This window comes from Haemorhous mexicanus, chromosome 13 (assembly GCF_027477595.1).
Source record: "Haemorhous mexicanus isolate bHaeMex1 chromosome 13, bHaeMex1.pri, whole genome shotgun sequence".
NCBI classification, from domain to species: domain Eukaryota; kingdom Metazoa; phylum Chordata; class Aves; order Passeriformes; family Fringillidae; genus Haemorhous; species Haemorhous mexicanus.
Window position 1 is genome coordinate 20,172,089 of NC_082353.1, and position 22,990 is coordinate 20,195,078.

General features: G+C 45.9%; 2 protein-coding genes across 2 annotated transcripts; one reads left to right on the forward strand and one right to left on the reverse strand.

Annotated features, from left to right (window-relative positions):
- The first annotated feature begins 1,526 nt into the window (after nucleotides 1-1,526).
- Nucleotides 1,527-12,935, forward strand: HACD3 (3-hydroxyacyl-CoA dehydratase 3). The gene is made up of 11 exons (XM_059858694.1): nucleotides 1,527-1,654; nucleotides 2,065-2,107; nucleotides 3,130-3,203; nucleotides 5,067-5,231; nucleotides 6,619-6,670; nucleotides 7,037-7,147; nucleotides 7,766-7,893; nucleotides 8,403-8,515; nucleotides 8,995-9,101; nucleotides 9,877-10,008; nucleotides 10,949-12,935. The coding sequence occupies exons 1-11, from the start codon at nucleotides 1,568-1,570 to the stop codon at nucleotides 11,023-11,025; spliced, it is 1,089 nt and encodes a 362-aa protein (XP_059714677.1). The 5' UTR covers nucleotides 1,527-1,567; the 3' UTR covers nucleotides 11,026-12,935.
- A 159-nt stretch (nucleotides 12,936-13,094) lies between these two features.
- On the reverse strand, nucleotides 13,095-22,954 carry INTS14 (integrator complex subunit 14). Its single transcript, XM_059858693.1, has 12 exons — nucleotides 22,651-22,954; nucleotides 22,277-22,547; nucleotides 20,997-21,104; nucleotides 19,040-19,195; nucleotides 17,895-18,013; nucleotides 17,327-17,469; nucleotides 16,474-16,566; nucleotides 15,833-15,977; nucleotides 15,446-15,579; nucleotides 15,225-15,343; nucleotides 14,783-14,848; nucleotides 13,095-13,926 (listed from the first exon to the last, which is right to left on the reverse strand). The coding sequence occupies exons 2-12, from the start codon at nucleotides 22,496-22,498 to the stop codon at nucleotides 13,675-13,677; spliced, it is 1,557 nt and encodes a 518-aa protein (XP_059714676.1). The 5' UTR covers nucleotides 22,499-22,547; nucleotides 22,651-22,954; the 3' UTR covers nucleotides 13,095-13,674.
- Nucleotides 22,955-22,990: the final 36 nt, after the last annotated feature.

Consider the following 22,990-nt stretch of genomic DNA (forward strand, 5'->3'; position numbering starts at 1 on the left):
CCCGGGAACCGGGACATTTGCACAGGGACTGGGACAAACACACACACTACACCATGCACGGGAGTCAGGTCATGCAACCCCCCCCGTGCGCAGGGACCCTGCAGTTTCAAAAATCGCGGTTTTCTCCTGCCCGAAAAATGCTGCCACCTCCACACTGATATGCTTCCCACAGGGGAAAGAAATTCCCAGGTGTAATAACGAGTGTTAAACCCCAGGCACACCCAGTGCAATGAACCCCCAAAACACACTCAGCCTCCACTAATGTGAGCCTCCCAAAACAACCGCAGGATCCAGAGCTGTGAGCCCCCAGCCAAATATTTGCACACTCCCAAATTTCCCTTTGCAAAGCATAGTCCCTTTTTTAAAGGAAAATGGTTTTTTGAACCCCTATAAACCAGAAAAAATAACTTTCTGCAGGTGCTCCCTCCTAAATGCACGTTCAGGTGGAAGCTCTAGGTCACACGGGGACCTGAGGGCTGGTTTTCCCCACACGCTGCGCCAAAGGGTCTGTGGGGTTTGTGTACCCAAATTAAGACTTTGGGACCATTGCTACAGCTCACCTCACCTTCTGTGGCAGCTTCACAGCACCAGGGCCTGGCAGAGGGTGGGAATCCTCCATGCAGGGCCAGGCTGGGGCAGGGACCTGCTGTCTCCACAGCAGAGATTCACAGGGAAACCCTGAGGCGGGGAGAGGCCATGACAGGATGGGGCTGAAGGAGGATAGATTTGCTCTTGGAATGAGGATGGCTGTGAGCAAGGAGCCCTTGTGTGAGCTGCTGAGGAGTGAGTGGTGGGCTTTTTGGAAAGAACAAATCAGTGCTGTCCTTTTTTAGCCTTATTATGATAGAATCATGGAATAGTGTGGGTCGGAAGCAACCTTAAAGCTCAGCCAGTTCCAACCATAGGCAGGGCCACTGAAATCAGGTTGCTCCAAGCCTCACCCAGCCTGGCCTTTAACACTTCCAGGGATGAGGCAGCCACAGCTTCTTTGGAAAATCTGTGCCAGTGCTGGGCCAGCAGAAGGCCCTGGGGCACAAAATAATGACAGTGAAAGAGTTGAAACAGGTTGCACGGGTGCAGGATTGCTATTTGCTAAATTCTTATCAGCCTCTCCTGTCATGGCTGAGATGGAGTCAGTCTCGTTTACCAGGTAACACGCTACAGGACAAGGGAAGTAGGCTTAAGTTGTGCCAGGAGAGGTTTAGTTTGGATATCAGGGAAAATTTCTCGACAGAATGCGTTGTTGAACAGCCTGTGGCACAGCCTGCCCAGGACAGCGGTGGAGTCCCCATCCAGGAGGAATTTCAAAGCCGCGTGGATGTGAGGGCACGGCTTAGCGGTGGCCTCGGCAGTGCTGGGGAATGGTCAGAACGGATCCGGGAGGGCTTTCCCAGCCCAGAACACGCTGTGGCTCAACGACTCCCACGGCTGAGGGCCAGAACGCTTGAGGGTGCCCGGCGATGGCGGCTCCGCCCGCCCTTCGCGGCGCGCGCAGGCGCGGGGCCCGCTCGGCGGGGATCGGAGCGCGCAGGCGCGGGGGCGCCGCGGGCCGGTGCGGGCCGGGACGATGGCGGGGCCCAGCCTGCGGCCGCACGTGCACTGGGCACAGCGGCACCGCGAGCTCTTCCTGCGCGTGGACCTCAGCGACGTCCGGGTACGGCCGCGACAGCCGGGGGGACTCACTTGCGGGGGGCACACTGACCTGGGGACAGCCAGGAGGGGACATCTGCGGACACCCCGGGAGTGACACCTGGGGGACGCCGGGCGGGGACGCCTGTGGGGAATTGGGTGTGGGGGGAGACTCACCTGGGGGACCCCGGGGGAAATCACCTGCAGGACACCTGGAAGGACTCACCTGCGGGGGAGACTCACCTGCGGGTGGGGAACACCTGCTGGACCCCCAGGGGTGGCTCACCTGCGGATTCCCGCGGGGACAAGGGCAGCGGGGCTCGTCACTCCGGGGAGGGCTGTGCGGCCGTGGGGGCGGCGAGACCCCCCCCGGGTGGGTGCACTGACCCCTGCGGGTTCGCGAGCTGCCAACTAATGCATGTTCTCCCTCCGCAGAACCCGGACATCACCATCACCGATAATGTCCTGCACTTCAGAGGTAGGGGCTCCATCGGGGGGTCTCAGCCTGCCCCCTCCCCCCGGGCTGCCGCTGTCCCACTTGTCCCCATCGCGGGGTGTCTGGTTCCCATCAGTGGCAGGAGCCACTGTGCTAGGCATGTTCAGATCTGCCACATTCCCACCCACAGCTCTCTGTGTTCCAGCCCTGGTAACCATAACAGGCCCTATCTTATCTAACAAGAAAACCCCAACCTCCCCATATTTAAATACCAGTGGAATTTCCATATATCCTTTCTATCCCGGGCCAGCCAAACCCCAGAGATAACTCACAGCAATTTTTCCTTTCACAAAGACCTTGTGTGCAATTCTTATCAAGCCTCCACATCAGGAACTTGTGCTCCATTTGGAAACTAAAGCAGATCTTGCCCTGAAAGATGGGTTTTTTGCAGCTGGACAGCTGCACGTTCCAGCACCACGGAATTTTTTAAGATGTCTCATTAGGAGCTGCTGCCTCCTCGGTGAGCCACAGCCAGGCCATTTGATAGGAGGGTGTTGCACATCGTGTTCTCTTTGGGATCAGTTTACGGCGTGGAAGGGTGGGAATTAAACACAGTGTGCAGTTTTGGAGCCCTTCCGGGGACAGGGGCAACGTGGGAGATAACAAACCCTGATAAGTGCCCTTCTGCTGCTGGGAGGGACTCCCCACATCACCCTCCTACACATCCAGCAGCACCCAGCTCCTTGGGTGCTGCGTTGTGCAGCGGCTGGACCCCCCAGCAGGAGATTTTCTGCTGGATTTGAGTTATCCCTGAGGAGCCTTTTGATCCCCTCTTTTGGGAATTTGACACGCTGGCTTCCTGCAGCAGGGACCTTTTTCCAGCATGGTGCAGACTTGCATCAGCTAGGTTTTGGTGTCTTCCCCGTAATTGTGTGGTTTCCTCTTGCCTCTGAGGAAGGCAGGAAGAAAGTGCTGTTAATAAGTGCTGAATATTTCTGTGTACAAAGCATCCTTTGCAGGTGGAGTGTGTGGAACCACACTGACTGTCAATTCTTGTCTTTTAGCCCAGGGTCACGGTGCCAAAGGAGACAACATATATGAATTTGAGATCGAATTCCTTGAGCCAGTTGAGCCTAAAGTAGGTATTTTTACTTCTCTAATTCTTGCAAAGAAAAAATAAATTTTGAATAACTCAAAAGGGAAATGGCTGTGCATAAAGTTCCCAATATACTGTTTAAATTTTTCTGGTAGCTCTGTAACAGCCAGCTCTGTGGCAGTCCTGTGTGCCATTGTCTTGTTTTAATGCAAATCACCTCACTGGAACTGGTGCTTGCATGAACCAGCTTGAGTAAGCACTTGCTTGTCACTTGTTACACAGCAGTTTTAAGTTTTTTAAAGGATTTAAAGCAGGAGAATCTGGCAATGTGTTGTCTGATGCAACCTTGACTGGAGGTCAGGGGAACATTGTGCAGTCAGTATGATGTTTCATGGCTTCTTTTGTAGCTAGACCAAAGAGAGTCAGGAGAATTAGTGTTTCTGGCTTGAGCAGATTTCTTAGGTTGTCATATGTTGTGGCTCCTGCTGGAGAAGTCTTTCCTTAATCCCTGTTGCAGTCTTGAGTGGAAAGAGCTTGTGTCCCTCTGTGTTACTCACAGGTGGCTGTGAGGTCTGTCCCCACCTCTCAGAGCCTGGGGCACAGGAGAACTTGGGCTTTGCTCTTGGGGCAGGATTTATGCTGCTTATTCCTGGCTGAGTTTGGGATAGCTCCAGTCAGACTGGGAGCCACCGTTCACCTCTGCTCTTTGGCAGGGAAGGAGAAGGGAAGGAGACCATCGGAGGGGAAATTTCCAGGCTCTGTCAGCAGGCATGTTTCTGGTGTGGCTCCTGCCAGGTGTGGGGTGGCAGACAGTGAACAGCTCTTGGTTTCAGGGTCTGGTCACTGCCTTATCATCAGCCTGGCCCACAGTGTGGGAGAGGTGCCTGTCTCTCTCTGCCTGTCTCCTGTGCTGGCAGACACAGTTTCTGCTGTGAGCCAGGCCTGGAAGGCAAGTCCTTGCTTCTGCAGAGCAGCCTCCTTCCAAAAGTTGTCACTCTGAGTCACTGTGGAGGGGCTGGAGAACAGACTGAACTCTGTGTAACTACAGATGGTCAGGACCAGGCAGTATCACAGTCCAGGTTTTTCTCCTTTAGTTTTGATGTGCAGCATGAGTTCCCCTTGCTGGTGCCAGCAGTGAGAAATGGAGCCTGTAGCAGGCAAGGATGAGGTGTAGTAGCTGTAAATTACAGCAGCAGCCTTCAGATGTCTGAGGAGCATCCAGCCAGCCTTGACAGAGCAGAGCTGCTGTAACGTGCTCAGTTAGGAGTGCAGCTTGTGCAGCAGTTTCAGCTGGTCTGACAGGCAGTGCCATGTGGAGCAGCCTCAGTGGTCAGAAGGGCTCCAAGGTGACAATGCTGTGGACTGTAAAGATGGAGAGGTTCTGGGCTGCCACTGTGCAGGTGGAGAGGCCTTTGTGCGGTGGCAGTGACCACACTGCTTGCTCTGTCAGCTCACCTTGTCTCCAGGCATTCCCTAAGGCTCTTAGCTCTTCTCTCGGTGCAGCAGGTGTCACATGGGGTCCCCTGTTTAGACAAGTACCTGTGGCTGCTGGCAGTGTTATTTTTACTGCTGGCTAGAGGAGGTGGGTGGCTCACAGTACTAAGCGCTAGAAGTGTAAAGCCAAGATCAGGGGTTCTGTCTAAGAAGGCTGACACTGGGGTCTCTGCTAGCTCTGTGGTGGGATGCAGTGCTGCTGTGATATGGGCAGGCTGCTCATCAGATCATGCAGCCATCACAGCTGCCATCTTTAACTGGTCTGCCCTTTGCTTCCATGCCTTTGGTGGCAGAGAGATGTTTGTGCTGCAGCAGTTGTGTCATCCCTGCCTCCTTGATAAGGGGAGCTTGGCTACCAACTCAGCTTCGGAGCTTGTTTCATGTGACTTTTGCTGATGTGTCTGCCCCCAGCCTGTGTGCAAGATGACCCAAAGGCAGCTGAACATCACTGTGCAGAAGAAAGAGAGTAACTGGTGGGAGAGGCTGACCAAGCAAGAGAAGCGCCCGCTCTTCCTGGCGCCCGATTTCGACCGCTGGTTGGACGAGTCGGATGCTGAGATGGAGCTGAAGGAAAAGGTGAGTCCTGTGGGCACCTGGAGCTTGTGCTGCCACTTACAAAGCAAGGACAGCTGTTCTCCTGTGCCTGAACCTGCATTCTTCATTCACCAGGAGTCCCTGGCATGCTGATTGTCATTGCTGTTCTATATAGAGTTGGTTAAGTGTAGTATCCCATGAACTCTCTCCTCTTACCATAGAGTACATAGAGTAGTCCTCCTGGGGGAAAAGACAGACTCCCACATGGACTTCCTCTGGTTTCCCCTTAGCCTGTCCCCTCACTGTCTTGGTACCACTGGTGGCTGCCCTCCTCCCCAGGAGGCCAATCCCCTTTGCTCTGCCCTTATCTCCGCCCCCCACCCCTTCCCCTTCTTAAGCTGCCTGCACTACTTGGTTGCCCTTTTTCTTGCCGGGTTCCCTTCAGCCACCTGTGATATACTTTGCTGGAATAAAACCTTGCTAAAAGGAGCCTTTCTTGCCTCTCTCGCTGCGCCAGCTGTGGTGAGTGTTGTGTGGGGATCTGACTGCACTGCCTGAATGTTAACCCAGCCTGCTTTTCTGCAGGAGAGGTTTGTTGGGAACAGCTAGTAGGCAGCAGCACACACCATTGAACACCTGCATTTTTAGTTCAGTCGTTCAGACTGTAAGTGGGAATTTGGAAATAAACACATTTCTGGTTAGAACTGGAGGCTGTGTGCTGGCTCCTTGCATGTGCCCCTTTCCTGGTGTGCTGATCCACAGAGGATCATGTCACTCTGCCTTGTGGAGCCCAAAGGAGTGAGTCCTGGACATTGTCTGTCTGGGAAGCAGGGATTGCTGAGGCTTTCCTGAGCCCTGGCTGGCCCTGCTGGTGCATTCCTACCATCTGGTGAGCTTGAGCAGCTTACTGAGTGGGGAGGTGCAAGATGGACTTGGAAAAGGCTTGCACAGACCACATTCCTGCAAATCCCTTTTACAACAAACACTGCCCTGCTCCCCTCTGCAGCCATGAGCTTAGCAGGGAGCAGAGAGGGGCACTGCAGTGCCAAGGCCCTCGAGCATTGGGAGAGGCAGGCAGAGAACCTGGGCTGGATTTTCTCTGTTCTCTTCAGGTTGCTGGTGGAACCTGTAAGAAACAGCACAGTCATAACTGAGAATTAACAGAGAAAGCAGAGGCTTTTTCAGCAAAAGCATCTAATTACTAGAACAAACCACACAGTGAGGGCAGGGTAACTGGTTAACACCCTCTGGCTTTTACTGTACTATAATTTCTGGATGATGAATGTTCTGCTTTATGCTGGTGAAAATTTAAACCTTCTAGCTACTGGCTGCTTGGATGAGTTTTAAACCCATCAGCTTTGCAGTAGTATAGTTAACAAATCACTTGCTAATTACAGTAAGTCTTTAAAACCTTATCCTTCATCTTAAGGAAGAAGAAAAGATTAACAAAATGAAAATAGAATCCAGAGTCCCAAAAGACCGTAAGTAACTGCATCTTTTTAGTGGGTAAAGTGGGATTTGGGAAGTTTGTTCACACTTTGTGAACCTTGACTCTTAAGGAGCAGTTTTGAGTGGCTTTGTGTGTCTTGGAGAGGGATCATTGTTTTGTGAGCTATTAGAAATTTAATAAAAATGGACTGAAGTTTCCAAGGAATGTCAAAAATCTGACTAGCAAGTTCTGGAGTTCTAGCAGATGATGGCAAAAGCAGAACCCCCAGTGCACCCAACAATGCTTTTATCACAGTCAATAACTTCCCTTTTCCTTAGAAGCTTTGTTCTCAGAAAGCTTGGTTTGCAGCTCTATTACCATTGTACTCTGCTCACCTGATGTGTATTATTGATTTTAGCTTTCAAACACCTGAAGAAGGGATACCTAGTCATGTATAATCTTGTACAGTTTTTGGGATTCTCTTGGATTTTTGTGAACATGACAGTACGACTGTTCATCTTAGGAAAAGGCAAGTAATGAGCACTATTTTATTTGTATTGGAGGGCTTGAGTTGATTTTCAGTGTTGTTTTTAAGACCTTTTAAATAGCAAAATCTAAAGGGAGATATATTTAGGAACTAAACCACGAGTGCAATGCCAAAGAGCACAATGAAAGCCTTTCAAAGGTCATCAAAGTGTCAAGGGCAGGAAAATACTGTCCCCTTGTAAATCACAGCTGTGTACTCTGTGAATGATACTTGTGTTCTGCCAGGATCACTTCTAACAAAATCAGCTGAAGCAAAACGTCTCGCTGACTGCGATGTTAATGTTTTTGAAAATGATCTGGACAGAATATTTTGGTTTTGAAGCAGGAACAATCCATTCTGTTGAGGTACAGCACTACTGCCATTTTTGTAAAGCAATTACTGAAATAGCTCTTGATCCTTCTGGGTGTGAAATGGAGCAGTGTTTCTGCCCCAGCTGCTGTGAGTTCAAGATAAGGCCTAAAAAGAACTTATGTAATTATGCATCATGTTTTTCTCAAATACAACTAGAATCCTGTTATCACAAGCTGTGCTGCTGCACCAGCTTCCTGAGCATGGAAATTCATTTGTTCTCTAAAATGGTTGGTTTCCTGTGTCTTACAGATTCCTTCTATGACACATTTCACACTATTTCTGATATGATGTATTTCTGTCAGACCCTGGCATTAATGGAGATCATGAATTCACTAATAGGACTGGTCAGATCACCGCTGATCCCTTCTGTAGTGCAGGTTGTATTTCTAAATTCCTCTCCTTGCTTTTATGTTTAAAGTAAATGTTTATTTTACACAAGTGTTGAGACTCTCCTAAAGTAAGTGATGCAACCTCACTGGCACTGGACTAGAGGATTTCTGATTCACAAGGCAGGAACCCATGCTTCCCAGTCTTGGCTGTGACAGGCTGTCTGTCTCTTTACATCACCTGGGTAAGGGAGTGCAGGACAGCAAAAGCAAGAAGCTGATAAAAGTACATGATTTTGATTTGGTGCCAGTGCCCTTTTTATCCTGGTTGTGGTTTGTTGTGCATAAAAATGAGGATGGCTGATTTGAGACTGGATGCCTTGGATTGTACCTAAACACAGGGCAAGATGCCTACTTGTAAGAAGCAGGTCACACCTCAGCTATGAGTTAGTTGTGTGCTCAGATGTGTGAGGAGTAGATATCTTGTGTTTCTGACAGCAAGAATTTACCCTTCCTTTTGATGAAGAGTGAATGTTCTTTAATATGTTTTTCTTTAATAGATATTTGGAAGAAACTTCATTTTGTTTGTTATCCTTGGAACCCTGGAGGAAATGCAGAGCAAACCTGTGGTGTTCTTCATATTTTATTTCTGGAGTATCATTGAGCTGTTCAGGTTGGTGGGATTTTCCTCCTACCAAGTGTGCACAGAACAAAGAGGTTGCTCCCAAGAAAGAAGATTTTGATCTTTGTATTTTTTGGAAGAGTTGGCCCCAGAGGGTCCTTGAGTCATGGACTGTTCACAGCCTTCCTTCATCTGCCAAAAGCTAAGGCAGGGCTGGAGTCTGAAAGTGATACTGCCCTGTTGCCTTATTTCTTTGGTGCTTTGAATTTCCATTGTTAAATGAGGCCTTTATCTTTGAAACAAAGTTATTCTGAAGGGTTTATTAGGCAGCCAGGCAGTTGCCTTCATCCCTGTGTTCAGAATGGCCTGAGCTCTGTAAATTGCCCAATAACCATCATCATCCACAGGGACAATGCCTTAAATATTTTTTGTGTCATTTTGGATTTGTGTTCAGCACTCAGTGTATATACACAAGACCAATTCTAGTAGTAGTTTTCATTTTAAACTGTTTGTTTCCCCTCACACTGTAGGTATCCCTATTACATGCTTTCCTGCATTGGAATTGAATGGAAACCACTCACCTGGCTCCGTTACACTGCCTGGATCCCTCTCTACCCCTTAGGGGGCTTGGCAGAAGGTATCTCCTTAAAACAGTTTACTAAATAATGAATTCAAGGCTGGGAAAATAACTTAATTTCTTTTTTTGGCAGCTGAACTTAAAATAGTAAAGTAGAAAAACAGATAAACAGATTTTCTTTGAGGTGAACCAAATAGAAGCATTTTGTCTTTCACTGAATCAAACATTATTTTCAATTTGATGTAAAGTCTTCCTTTTGGAGAAAAGACTCCCTTTTTGGAGGGGGAAGTAAAGGCAGTAATGGGTTGCATGAACAAATGGAACAAGAACAAGCTGCACAGGAGGCCAGTGCTCACTTCCCTCTGCTGAACCAAAGCTTTGTCTGCTGGGCCTGACTTGCTCAGCCTGGCCTGGGTTCACTCCAGCTCCCAGGTCTTGATATTATCTTGTAAATGACTGCAGAGGACAGGCAGGGGCTTATTCCTGTGTTGCAAACCTGTGTCTGTGAGCCAGGAGGAGCTTTGGGCATTGCCCAACACCAAGCAAAGGGAGGAGTGTGCCTGTTTCATTGCTGGGGGTATTTCTGGATGGCAAATCCTGCTGGCACAGGCCCTGGGGCTGCAGCTGTGCTTGAGAACAGTCTCACCAGGAAGGTTCCCTGCTGCACCCCCTCAGCCAGGTGCTTCCCACCCTACTGCATGTTCAACACCTTCAAAATTGCTGTCATTAATCACCACTCTCAAATTAGAAGGGACTATGCTGAAATAGGTGGTGTGGGCTGGGTAATTATATATTTTATCTGTACTTGGTAATGATGGTGACCTTCTCCTTTCAGCTGTCTGTATTGTTCAATCCATTCCAATCTTCAGTGAAACAGGGAAATTTAGCCTGGGATTGCCAAATCCACTGAATGTCACAATCCAGTTTCCATTTGTGCTTCAAATATATCTTATAGCCTTGTTTCTAGGTAAGTATTTAATTATATTTCTCAATATTGAAATAAAAAATTTCTCCTGAATAACTTGATTTTTCAAAGAAAATGAAATTCCTGCATCTTGGGGACCATGGCAACACAAAATTGCTTGAGGTTAAGCATTATCTTTGTGGATTGTTCATGTAAATTTGTCAGTGATGGGGGGAACACACCTCCAATTAGCTCTGATTAGCCCTCCACAAATGTGTATTGGTAACAAATTAGCAGCGTAAACTTGGGTTAAAGGAATAATTTTTACATGGATTTATAACCATAGTGTACTTCATTTCACCTTTTAGGGGCTATTTGAGCTTTAGAATGATGTAGTGGCAATTTAAACATAATTTCATATTAAAGTAATTTAGTTAAATGTTGCAATATTATCATAAATGCAACATGAAATCATGTTTTTCCAGGAAACAATACAGACCTCTCTTTAAATATTATATTTAAATAAGAAAACCTGCTTGAGACATAGTTGTTACTTTTGTAAACATGATATAAATTCCTTGTACCCACACCCACGCTGGGTATCCACAACTCACCACAATCTAACCAAGAATTTTAAACTGAACTTTCACTAGATTTCTCCTGCTCACAGACATTGCTTAAAGCCACCCTTCAGTTGAGTTTTACTCTGAAATACCTGGTTCATCCTCCTTAGCTCTGCACAGCTGGTGTCACAACTTCTTAAAGGTGACAAACAAACCTTCTAAGCAGCTCTTTACCAAACAGCCTGTGCAGCAACTCCTGCCTCAGCCATCAAGAAAACACTTGCATTAGCTTTCACTGCTACACACACCCCTAAATAATTTATTTTGTTGTGTGGTAGTTGGGTTAGTTGGGTTCTGTTATTTTTCCTTTAGATCTGGTACAACCATGTAGCATAAAACGACACAGTGATGTCCTACCTAAACACTTCATTCCTTTCCAGGGGTATTTGTAAACTCCCGTCACCTCTACAAGCAAAGGAAACAGCACCTTGGACCAAAGAAGAGAAAGATGAAGTGAAGCAGGACTGCAATGCTTTCTTCTCTCACTTGGGGACAAGATAAGCCTCTAATTCTTACGGTTTTACCCACTGTAATGCAAGAATTTTGTAAAATGAAATGACCACGCTAGATTTCATGATTTCATAGTGAATTCAGGTAACATTCCCTTATATTGGATTTTGTTCCCTTTCCATCCTCTATGCATGGCATTTACCATTGAACATTTAAACTTGTATCCTGTCAACCAGCATATTAGAAAGAAATCCTATTATCTGCATATGATATGCTTATAATCAGTGGAGCAGCACTAAATAGAAATAGTTTATCTTTTAATTGGAGATTTGCTCTTTCAATATTGCATGCAGATAGGGCTTCTGATGTGGGATATGCTCTTTGCTGGCCTGTGCTTTTCCTGGGAGGCATCTTGATGGCAGGAGGAGGCACAGTCTGAGGCCACTGTGCAGTGTTTGGGTGTTTATCAACCACTGGGATCAACTTGCTCAGTATATACCCCCCTTTTCTTCTGCAGCATTATTGATGATGCAGAATTAAAACTGGAAATAGCTAATGCTGATTTAAATGCTACCAAGTTAGTCTGTTTCTAGTTGAGCCTTAACAGGATAGGAGCTCTGTGTGGACCATAGCAATGTGTATTCCTGTAGCAACAGATCCTGTCCAGTCATTAGGGAAAGGAAGCTGCCATGAGGGCAGAAATGCTTTCCTGGTTGGTAGAGCAAGCACTGAAATGTAACAAAACAAGGGAACATAGGTACCAGCTTTCCCCTGGCACATGAACCCCAACACAACTCCATCCAACCCATGCAAAGGGAGAATGTGGAATTCTCTTGGGAGATGGGGCCCCTCTGATCCATCCTGGCAGGGCTGTGGCTCCTGTATTTACAGCCTTCAGCAGGGCAGCAAAGTCACTCTGCTACGTGCATTTAGGGGTGCAGCAGAGAAGTTGGTGTGTATGGCTGACTGGTTCCTGGGGGGATGGAACAGGGGGGTCAAATAAACTGTATTATTTAGATACCACATATCAAATCTTAGTAAGGGAGATCCCACACACGGTTTGAAGGACCCTTTTCTCTTTGCTTGTTTTAACCATCACTACCACCACCAAAGAGAAGCTCCCCCCCACATTTCAGGTCATCTGCTGTCTCACCTGGAAACCTCTGGCTCAGTTGACTTTATTTCAGCATGTCCTTCTTCACACTGAGCCTCCTGTAGCTGATCCCAGATTCCTCTGGCCTCCTTAACCCAGCTTAGAAATGTACAGCAAGTTTAGTTCAAACTGCACTGTGGTTATGAACAGGTTGTTTCCCAACTGCCACTGCCCCAGGCACTGCAGAGCAATGCCAGCAATCCAGAACAGACACAAGCTGAGATTAGCTTAGTGCCATGTTACTATTTATCTTTTTCTATTGTAAAACAATATGAACCCTCCAGAAAATTATTTTATATATATTAAAAGTAACAAACAACAGAAGGTTTGTGATATGGACCCAGTGCTTGTTACTGTAAATGAAATAGTGTTAGGAGGAGACTAACATAGAAGCAGTACAAGCTCCACGCTGCATTTCACAAATTGTGTTCTGTCAACAAGAGGCGTGATACAACTTCTCTTTGGGAGAAGCACAGCCTACTTTACTCAGGAGAGTTGAGCACTATTTACACAATATTTCACTTAGCACACACTGTACCTATGTTTGAAGTATGTGAAAGGGTTGAATTAGCTGAGTAACAGAACAGCAAGGATCACTTTCATCCTTTGATTTCTTCTCTGGGCATTTAAACCTCTGTTATGAAATCTGTATGTATTCATCAGTGAAACTGTGGTACCTAGTGCAAGCTGTCATGGATCTTACACTACTGAATTTTAGTCCTTCAGAAAGAATGTGTTTCTATTAATAAAGATTTACAACCAAATTTTGTTTTAGTTCAGTTGTTTGTTCTTTCAAATTATACAACTTCCTTAGAAGTTATATAATCTGATATTTAACTTGAGATAAACAGCTGGGACCTGAGCCTTCACCAGGTCACTGTTTTGGGCTACACAGCCTGCTATGAAAATGGAACACATCCAACTTAAATTTTCATGAAGAATTACTCTTTATTTATATTATGCAAATAAAAAAACATGTGTCCCAAGATCACGTTACTTTCAGAAGCAAAAGCACTGCAATGCAAGTGATAATGCTTAGTACAAACTGTCTGTCAAGTTGGGCACAAAGTCAGGGCAAACACCCAAAATCAGTTTTGTATCTGATCTTGCAGGGTGCTTCTCACACCTTTCTTTGGACTAATCAAGTTGATGTTTAAAGTGTAGTAGCTGCCTTTTAGGATACTTTCACCAGCGAGTTCAGCTGTGTAGTAACTGCATTTTGGGGAGGCCAAAATCCAAGAGCTGCCACTGGCATTTTTTTTTCTCCTCTTATGTACCAAATAACTTCCATCCATCATCCATCACCATCACTGGGTTTGGGACACTTTCCACAGTTTCCAGGTCTGACTAAAAGCCACCACAAAGGAGCTACGTTTGTTTAGAGAGCACTGATGCAAAACTTCCCTATTTGGATAGGAAGTTCTTCAAACAGTGACTAAACAGGCCAGAAGAAAATCTGAACTGCTTGAGCCTTAATCTAGAGAAGCTCCCAAAATGGAGACTTCACATTCTCTCAGTGCTGCTACTGGAAAAGTCAGTCTGCAGAGGAGCAATGTTGTGATCATAGGCAGCATATTCCGAGGCTCCAGTACTTGCCACTTTGAGCTGCTGGGCCGCGTGTGTGAGCTGGAAGGCGGCGTCGGGGTGGGCGGTGTCGGGGAGCAGCGTGCACTCCCGCTCCAGCATGTCTGCCACGCCCTTCAGCAGCTCCAGGAAGCCAAAGGCCAGAGCTGCCTTTCGCAAACGATTCAGCTCCTGCAAAGACACAAAACCCCTTTTAAAGTCACTCCAAGCCTCGACATCAAACGTGAGTTTCCTGTATCTGTTTTTAAAAGTGATGTTACTCACAGTGCAGCTGCTGGAAACTGCCCAGCTGCTCGTGGATAGAAAGTCAGGGCTGAAGATGGTAACAGTGGTCTTCCCTTGATCCTTTTCTATAAGCCTCCACTTCTTCCTTTTGTGCATTCAGCTATTGTACCTGCCTGCTTTGTCTGTGTCCCAGCAGGGAAGCTTAGGTTTCACTGACTGACTGCTGCCTTTGACCACAGTGTCCAGTAAAATGTAGATACATTGATTTTTCTTCCCTATAAACTGAACAGTGCTTATGTGCACTTAGGCAGGGTATTCATTCTTCAGGACTCTGGAGGCTGCAATACCAAACTGCTTCAGCACTAAGCTTGCAAGAGGAATAATTACCTCCAGCTACAATCTGGTTATGGATCATTATGGTGTGGCCAAATGATCCATGGTGCCTGGAACTTTGTCTTTCTCTGCTTCAGTTGCAGATAAAATTGAGGAGGAGACATTTTCAAGACTCAGAATGACATCTGTGTTCCTATTCCTCTCTGTTCCCTCTTAATTTCTGCCTGGACAACAGCAGAGAAGTTCACCATGGAAGTAGCAGAGGTCATGAGGGGCACTTGTAGACATGACACATCTATGACAGAAAATGTAGTGCCAGACCATTGAAATGAGACCCCCTTGTCTCACCTAACCAGTCTGCAAGTTTTTGCAGAGCACTGCAAGCCTGAACAGAACACACTGTGGTTCCTCTGTCAAATGCACCACCATCACTACGGATCAAACTTGGCCAGCCTGGAATGTTACTCACTTTATAGAAGGTTTGTGTTTTCTCAGGGAGTTTCCTTGCATTTCTCAAGATCTTCTGTACATCTGTCTGCAGAAAAGAGAAAAAAAAAATCCAGTAATCTTGGCAGCTTCTGGGGGAAGCTGCAGAACAACCCCCAACTCTTTATGGATAAATTATCCTGACCATTGACAAAACTGCAGCTCACAAAGGCTGAAACATAACTGGTAATTATACTAAATCAAATAAACCAAGCCAGATGCTTCACTGGAGACACAGCTCTCATTAAACAAGCTATGCTTTCTGATTGCATTTTAATCATGACATTGTAAAGAGGCAGTGTTTATAAAAATGAAAGAAAAGCAATAAAGCAATTACACTAAATGGGCAAGACATGCACAGACTGCAGTTTCTGCTGAGATGGCTCCTGCTGCTCCAGGTAAAGCAGCACAACCTGGCTCATTACCTGGAGGCCACTGGGTTTGATCCAGACAGTGACATTCTGAGCGTAGCTGCGCTTGTTCTTGGGCTGCAAAGGGAAAGGGCTCTTATTGTCATCCTCTCCATAAGGATTTTCTTTTGCATCTGGGAGAAAAAATAAATTCTAGACTTAGCAACCAAGAATTGCCAAGATCATTCACACAGCACTGAATGGTTAAGAGTTACTCAGAGGAGTGTGACCAGTACCTGAAATGGGGCCAAGCTGTGCCATCTTCCCCAGCCATGGGAGGGGCTCAGGACCAGGTTCAAAGAGTGACATCATGAGGTTTGATTTCTTCTTGCTATCAGCTTGTGAATAAAGCATTCCATACCACTCTGGCCTGTGGAAAAGAGCAAACCCTCAAAGGCTGAAAATCTTCCACCCCTCTGCATAGAATGTGCCTCCCTCTCACTGTGTGGAGGCTCAATGTTTGCGATTTGTACTGACAGAAACAAATCTGCAATTAAAAATCCACAGCTTAGTCTAGCAGTGCAGAGTTCTGCACAGAATACAGATATAAATAAGCATAATTTATAAATAAAGCCTAAATGAGCAAAGTAAGAGATTTTTCAGGCAGACATCCAGTTCCATACCCCAACTGGACGAGAGCCACCATGCCTTCCACTTTCAGGCTGCCATGTAATAAAACACAGAAGTTGGGGATTTTCCCAGCAATCTGATTAGCTGAATTCTCATCTTCAGTGTCATCTGTGATCCCAGGTCCCACCTCATCCCCCTCTGGGGAGGAATCAAAGCAAACAAAGAGAAAACATGAGAATAAATTCAAACACAAGAGATCTGTTTCCATGACACCACCCTTTACTGTCTGCCTGCAAGAGTTAATTAATATTTTTGTAGAACAAACAGCAGCAGAATGAACTGCTTGGGCAAAGTGGCACAATAATGATACATAAATGTTCCACTGCATTGTACTCAAGGGCATTAAATATTCATCCCGCACCACATATTTCATGTCTTATTATTATTCTGAACTGTAGCTTTAGCATGTTCTATTAATAAGGATGTTGTAAGGACCCTGGCCCCTCTATGAACTTCACAAAGAACACAGTATGCAAAATAAGAGAGCTTGTGGTTAAGGTTTTAATTTTAATGCAATCACACAAATGTGACATCTGGTATTTTGATAAAGCATTTTTCCCTGTGCTTCCAGTCCAAACCTCATTACAAGGGAAGCTTAAAGTAGTTTTTGCTGAAATAAACCCAACTTGCTCACCTCTGTTAAGTGCAATGGGCAGCACCAAGTGTCTGGATAAGACAGGAGGGCTGGAAATGTCTGCAATATCTACAAACCCAACAATTTCTAGATCTGCAGGGAGACAACAGATTTAAATCGGATTAAAGATAGTTTAAGTTACATTTGGAAATAAATGAAAAGTATTCAGAGGCTATTTAACATCACCACTACCAGGTTTTCTGAAGCAATGACTAAAGGTAGCACAAGAGAACCCAAACTGAACTGGAGTGCAAAGGTGTTAATAAGTTAGAAATACTTATAATATATGTGTATAAATATATATGTATAAAACACACAACTTTTAAAGATGACTTTCAGCACAGACTGCTGCCCACGAGCTGTGCTGCTGGACAGTTACATAACTGGGCACCTTGATATTTACACTGTACACAATCCACTGCTGTCTTACAAATTCCAAAAGAGAAAAAGCAAATACCTGCTGCTCACGGGAGCTGTGTCCACTGATAGGGGGGCTGGGAAGGTTTTTCTTGGCACAGTTGTTTTAAAAAATAATTTCTCCTCCCTGAAGCTTATGAGGGTGTTCATGGAAAGCAGCCTGTGGCTGTCTCCCAGTCTCTACCCCTAGAAATTGTTACCCTGAGCTCTGAAAGTGCCTCTACCCTATTGCAGCCCTTTAGCCAGGTACACATGGATGAAGCAGGATGATATTTTTGTTCCCTGGTGTCACACATACACCAAAAAATTACACAATTGTAGACTGATCCTTGCAGAAACAAAGTGGATGAAGCAATAACTCCACAGGATGAGAGGTGGTAGTGAAAGGGCAGAAATCAAATGGCTTTTAGTAAAAAAGCAATCAAAGATTTGTTACCTGTATTAATTGCTTTAGGAATGGGGTCTATTTCCTCATCTATAATGAAAGGCTCTGGTCTGGGAAATACTTGCACATCAGATGTTAAATGGCCACACTTGAGGACAGCATGGAAGGGTGTATAAGCCAGGTCTATTAGCTTTCTAGAACACAGTTATTAAGGAAAACATAATACATATTAAATGAAAGTAGTTTGTCTAAAGCACACTAATGTAGCTCCCAAACCTTTTTTAACTACAGTTAATTCAATAGTTCTAGCATTGCTAAATTATGAAACAAAGTAGCATTATCCCACTCATGGAAGATGAACAATAATTATGGAAATTACTGTCTTCTATCTGCCAAGCATAAACAGCTGCTACAGTTTGCTTACAATGACTAAATAAATATTGACCATAACCAGTGAAGACCAAGATGAAATTACAGTTAACAAGATCATAAAACAATAAAAAAAAAAAGAGTTTAATTAGAACATCTCATATCACCAGATTTCTTATTGTATTTGTTTTCCTTTTGAGATACCAATTGGAGACCTTCCCAAAGGTCAGTTATCTACGAGTGTGCTCACCCAAACATGGACTGCACATTCTTCAGGCACAGGGGGCCATCAATGGTGAAAATCTGCCCTTCCCCATTGTTTAAATCAATGAGCCGTTCCAGGCAGTCTAAGGAATCTGTGCTTTGAAGCTGCAGAAAAAGAAAGGGAAATATTTTTGTTGAGTGTTCTTTTTATTCTCTTTTGTACTAACCAGTATTTTTAAAGAAAATATACAGAACACAGCAAAAAGTATCTGACTGGATGCTCCCTTGACTTTTTGTTCTCTCTCTCCTTTCCAAATAAACCAACATTCTTTGTCTCCCAGGCAATGTTCTCTTATTACTTATCAGAAATAGATGATTTATTTTAAATATTTATTTTAAATATTTTCCCTGTTATTTTGAGATGTTAACAGTGCTTCAATCCACCAGCTTAATCAAAAGAATCATCTTTGATAGATGATTCTTGATCTTTAGATAGAGACCATGAAGCTGAGATATCTAATTGATGCCTAAGCAGAAAACCCTTCTGTGAAGGACACAAGAATACAGGTGTCAAATCAAAAGCAATGCTATTAATAAAACTTAATCTAATGAATATTAGTCCAATAGGCTTATTTTTAAACAAGTGTTTATGCAGCAGAATTCTAACTCCTGTCAAGATTTTTAAAGCTGGGATTGAAATTTGCAAAAGAAAGAGAAAGGAGGAAGAAAACTGACACCTTTCCTTCAAAACTAAGGGAAGGTGTTTTGAACACTGGCTTGGAGACTTCAGGTTTCCCCTCTCACATTTCTACATACAGCCACTGTGTCTTAAGTGTTGAGCATCTTTGCAACACAAGTCATTTATTCAAGAACTTAACTGTAGATTAAGAAGAACCCCAAAAGCATTCAACGTAATTAATGCAGTAGTAATATAAACAGAGACATTAAAATTCCATAATACTCCCCAGAGACAAACTGACATGATTTATAAAGATTATGGTAATAATGCAGTAGCAGAAGATAATAATAGTGCAATAATAAACTTTTAATTCTCTTTCACCCAATAACTAAGCACCAGAATGTCAACTAAGCCTTAAGCACAAGAACATCAACACAATGTTTTGTGCTGACCTGGTTGTTAGCTCAGAGAAGACCAACAATTATCCAATGCAACAAAGAATAAGACCTCACCTCTTCCAGGTTGGCCATGCACATGACATAGAGCTTGGACGGGAACGGGAAGGGCAGTGGGAACCTGTTGCTGTCGCTGCGCTGGCTGTGGGTGGCCAGGGAGTGGCGCAGGGAGCCCCTGCCGATGCCCAGGCAGCCGTCGGTGACCAGGACAACCTGCGGGGCCCGGGGACACGTGAGACACTTCCAGCTGCACCGTGCACCTGAAGAACACCCACACACCGCAGGAGCCTTCCTGCAGCGCCTGCTCCCACCCAAACTCCCTGCTCCCACCGGGTTTCCTCCACCGAGCTGGGCAAAATTTCCAGAAGGAACCCCACATCAAGGAGAAATTGAAGACTGAACCCTCATGGTTTACACAGTGTGCATGGTAAATAAACGTTTCCTTGGCATTAGGTAATTACACCACAATCTGAATCTCGTATATTTAATGTTTAAGTGTACACTCGAAGCACAGTGGCTACACAGCCAAACACCAGCCTCTTGCTGCTGGGCTCAAGGATTCCAGGTTTATTTTCAGATGGATGATAAAGCCCATTTCTTCTGCAGAATCTGGAGAGCAACTCAACTTCCACTACAAGCCACAGAAACCTCAAAAAAGGGTAGTATTAGTGATCTTAATGCTTTGCAAATACAGCTGCAGTAGTTCTGCTCACATTTTGCAGCAGAACAACTATATCAAAACCACACACTTTTCCTTTCAATTGCACATCCAGAGTCAATCCCTGTGGAAACCCGCACTAATTACACTGAATAATGGGATTATTTACACTCAGCTGTGACCCAGCTTCCAGAGGAGTAAAAGAGCTGCTCCTTCAATGCTGCATGGCAACAGCAGGCATGATTTCTGGCTGCTAGGTAAGGAAAATCACATCCAGTTGAAACTCCATGTAATTGCTACATCCAGATTTGTATTCTCCCTGCATCCTCAGTCTCTCTCACAGTCTCCTCAGGACTGGTGCTCACCAGTGATGTCTCCCACTACTCCAAGCTGCACAGTACATTCCTCAGTGCCCTCCATCACCCCAGCACCTGAAGTGCCAGTAAAATGAGCTATGACACAAATGAGAGACAAAATAGTTGAGGTCTAATCCCTGCTTGGTTTTCACAGCTTTCTTGTTGTTTGCTTTCTTGTTTTTTGCTGTCCCAAGGTGCCTTTTGTGTGTGTTGGATGATGAAGCACTGGCTAACCAATAAACCTCTATCCTTTTTCTCCTTTAGGAATATTGCTTCAGGCATCTTCCCAGCTCACTGAGCTGCAAAATTGCTGAACTTAAATCAAGTGTCTCAGAAAACCAAGGGTTAAAGCAAACTCTGCCATAAAAGGCAGCAGATCTGGAAGGCTGAGAGCTTGCAGGGCTGAAGGGGGGGTGTGAGCAGCTGCATGGCAAATGACTCATTTGGGAGAGAAGTCAGATCAAAACACACTCAGCAGCAGCCCCACCATGTTGGTTGAGAGCTGGAATTGTTACAAGCCCTGGAAACCATCAAGGACTGGAGGGGAGAGGCTCCTGATGTGGGACTGCACCCTTTCCAAATGCAGTGAGGCTCCTGGGACAGCAGACTGCATCCAGATCAAACACCAGGCCTGCACAACAGTGCTCCTGAGCCACGTTTTACAATCCACTGCACTACAAGAACACATTGGGCAGGAACAGTCTCTTTTTTTTTTTTTTTTTTTTTGCTGCTGAATATTTTCATAAAGATCACCTTCTGTTCATATTGCAGGTTTAGCCAAAATACTAATTCTTTGTGGTTTTGCACAAAGCACGCCTGAGAGCATCCCAAACTTTCAAATTACATTTACATTTCTATGTGCAACTCACAGGGACAGAATCAATCACAGAATCACAGGATGGTTTGGGTTGGAAAGGGTCTTAAACATCACCAAGTTCCAATCTCCCTGCCAGGGATAACTAAACCTGCAGTGAACTTAAACCAGAGCAATCAGCCATACCTGGCAAGGAATTGCTGCCCCCCATTCCTGCTGGACAATGTTGCAAACCCCCAGCAGCGCCGACTCCAAACAGGTTTTGTCATAGTCATCCATATTACTCAGGGCTTCCTGCAAAGACAAACACCACAGTCACTGCTGGGGGAGCACCCCTGCCAGGAGACACCCAGCAGTCACTCCTGGCTTTCAAGGAACTGTAATATTATCAACACAGCTCTTTAAGAGTGAAAAAACACCTCTGCATGTCTTAAAAAAGTGAAAACTTGAGGCAATATATAACAGGAAACATTAAGCTGAGAAAATCCTCACAGGTGTCAGAGCAGAGACCACAAGGAGTTTGTTTCACAAAAACTCTTTGGCAGAGAGAGAGTAACAAACCCAAAACTCACATCTGCATCCATAAAGCAGCTTTTCTCCTAGAAATTAAAACCTCACACTTAACACAGCATCACCAGGGTGCAGCTGTGAGATGAGCTTGCTAAAGGAGCCTGGTTGGGCTCCTGGCTTGCAATATTCCTCAAATGAACTCTTAGGGAAGTGAAAATTAATCAGAGAGGATGCACTGGCACCTACCTGCTAAACTGCAAACATAACAGAGAACACTTTTAAAATCTCTTTGCCCAATGGACAAACCCAAACCATGGTGCCCTGTGAGAGCAATGTGACATTTCCCCCTGCATATGAGGGTCAGATATAAATGTACAAATTTTACTGCATTCAGAGGCTCTAGAGCCTTACTGCATTCATGTGAAACTTCCCTCTTGGAGTTTCTCCTTTCCATTTCCTCCTCCCAAATTCCCACCACATCTGTGAGGCCTTATTCTTACTCCTGCACTTATTCTTACTCCTGCACTGTTTTGACCTCTACACACTCTCAACAGCAGCTTCTCTCTACCAAATCACTCAACTCAAAGCCTTTCTAAATGGTTTTGTCAGCCACATTGTTTATCAAGAGCAAACCAATAACTACACATAAAAACAGGGACATCACTTGGGGAGCTTCATCAGGCAGCCCTTCCCTCCATCCCATTTTTAACTCCATTCCATTTCAGAGTCAATCAGCCACACCCCAGTGCTCACCTACAAAGGTGCAACTGGCAAAGTTCAGTGTTCCAAACACACTGATTCCACCTGCCCTTAAAATGAGGGCAAGCCCACTCAATTCAAGACGTTGTGCATAGGATGACACCAAATCACACAACTTCACCCTGCTTTGGTGGCACAATTGGCTGATTTTTTAAAAAATGTCGACGGTTCACTGCTTCAGTGTTCACACCCCCTACCTGAAGTGTGTTGTAGTCTCTTGTGAAAGGCACCATCAGCTCCCAAAGGGATGAAAACACCACCAAGGCCGTGAACTCCAGCTTGTAGTTGGTGGCCATGTGCTCGAAGAGCATGGTGAGCCCGTGGGCAGCCAGGTGCTTGCGCTGGTACTCCTCGGAGCCCTCCACCGACACCGGCCGCGTCATGGACAGCGACACGTCCATCACCACCACCGTGGGCATGGCGAGCTGCTCCTCCGCCGCCTTCACGGGCGGGCTCGGCCGGGATCACCTGCGTGCGGCGGGAGGGAAGGCACAAATCATCACCAAAGCTGCACCTGGGGAGCCGCGCTTCTCGCCCCCTCACGCTGACCCCGGGGAGAAGCGACAATTACCCTTCTCCCCCTCAAAACGAGGGGCTGAGCACAGATTAGTTGAACACAGGCTAAACCCCACACGGCATTTCCAGCCGGGCGCAGCGCAAGGCCTGGAGACGGTAGGAGCTGAGCCTCGCTGGGGAAAGGGCGCAGCCCTGCCGCTCCGAGGGCGGTCGGGCAGGGATCCAGCCCTCCCTACAAGCCTTTGCCCTCAGCGGGGCTGTCCCCGGAGCACACCCGGGCCGGGCCGGGCCGAGCGGCGGCGGCGGGCACGGAGCGGGGCGGCGGAAGGGAAACGCTGCTGCACACCCCGGCCCGCCGCGCCGCCATGCGTCCGGCACGGAAAGCGTCCCCCCGG

Bases quoted from the DNA above. Each gene is read 5' to 3' on its own strand.
- INTS14 (XM_059858693.1), bottom strand. From the start codon at position 22,498: ATGCCCACGGTGGTGGTGATGGACGTGTCGCTGTCCATGACGCGGCCG. The intron at 15,978-16,473 runs GTGAGCAAGTTG...ATTCCTCCCCAG, and splicing joins GCCCATTGCACTTAACAGAG to AGGGGGATGAGGTGGGACCT. The intron at 15,344-15,445 runs GTACTGGTCACA...TTTTTCTCCCAG, and splicing joins ACAGCTTGGCCCCATTTCAG to ATGCAAAAGAAAATCCTTAT.
- HACD3 (XM_059858694.1), top strand. From the start codon at position 1,568: ATGGCGGGGCCCAGCCTGCGGCCGCACGTGCACTGGGCACAGCGGCAC. The intron at 1,655-2,064 runs GTACGGCCGCGA...CTCCCTCCGCAG, and splicing joins TGGACCTCAGCGACGTCCGG to AACCCGGACATCACCATCAC. The intron at 10,009-10,948 runs GTAAGTATTTAA...ATTCCTTTCCAG, and splicing joins TCTTATAGCCTTGTTTCTAG to GGGTATTTGTAAACTCCCGT.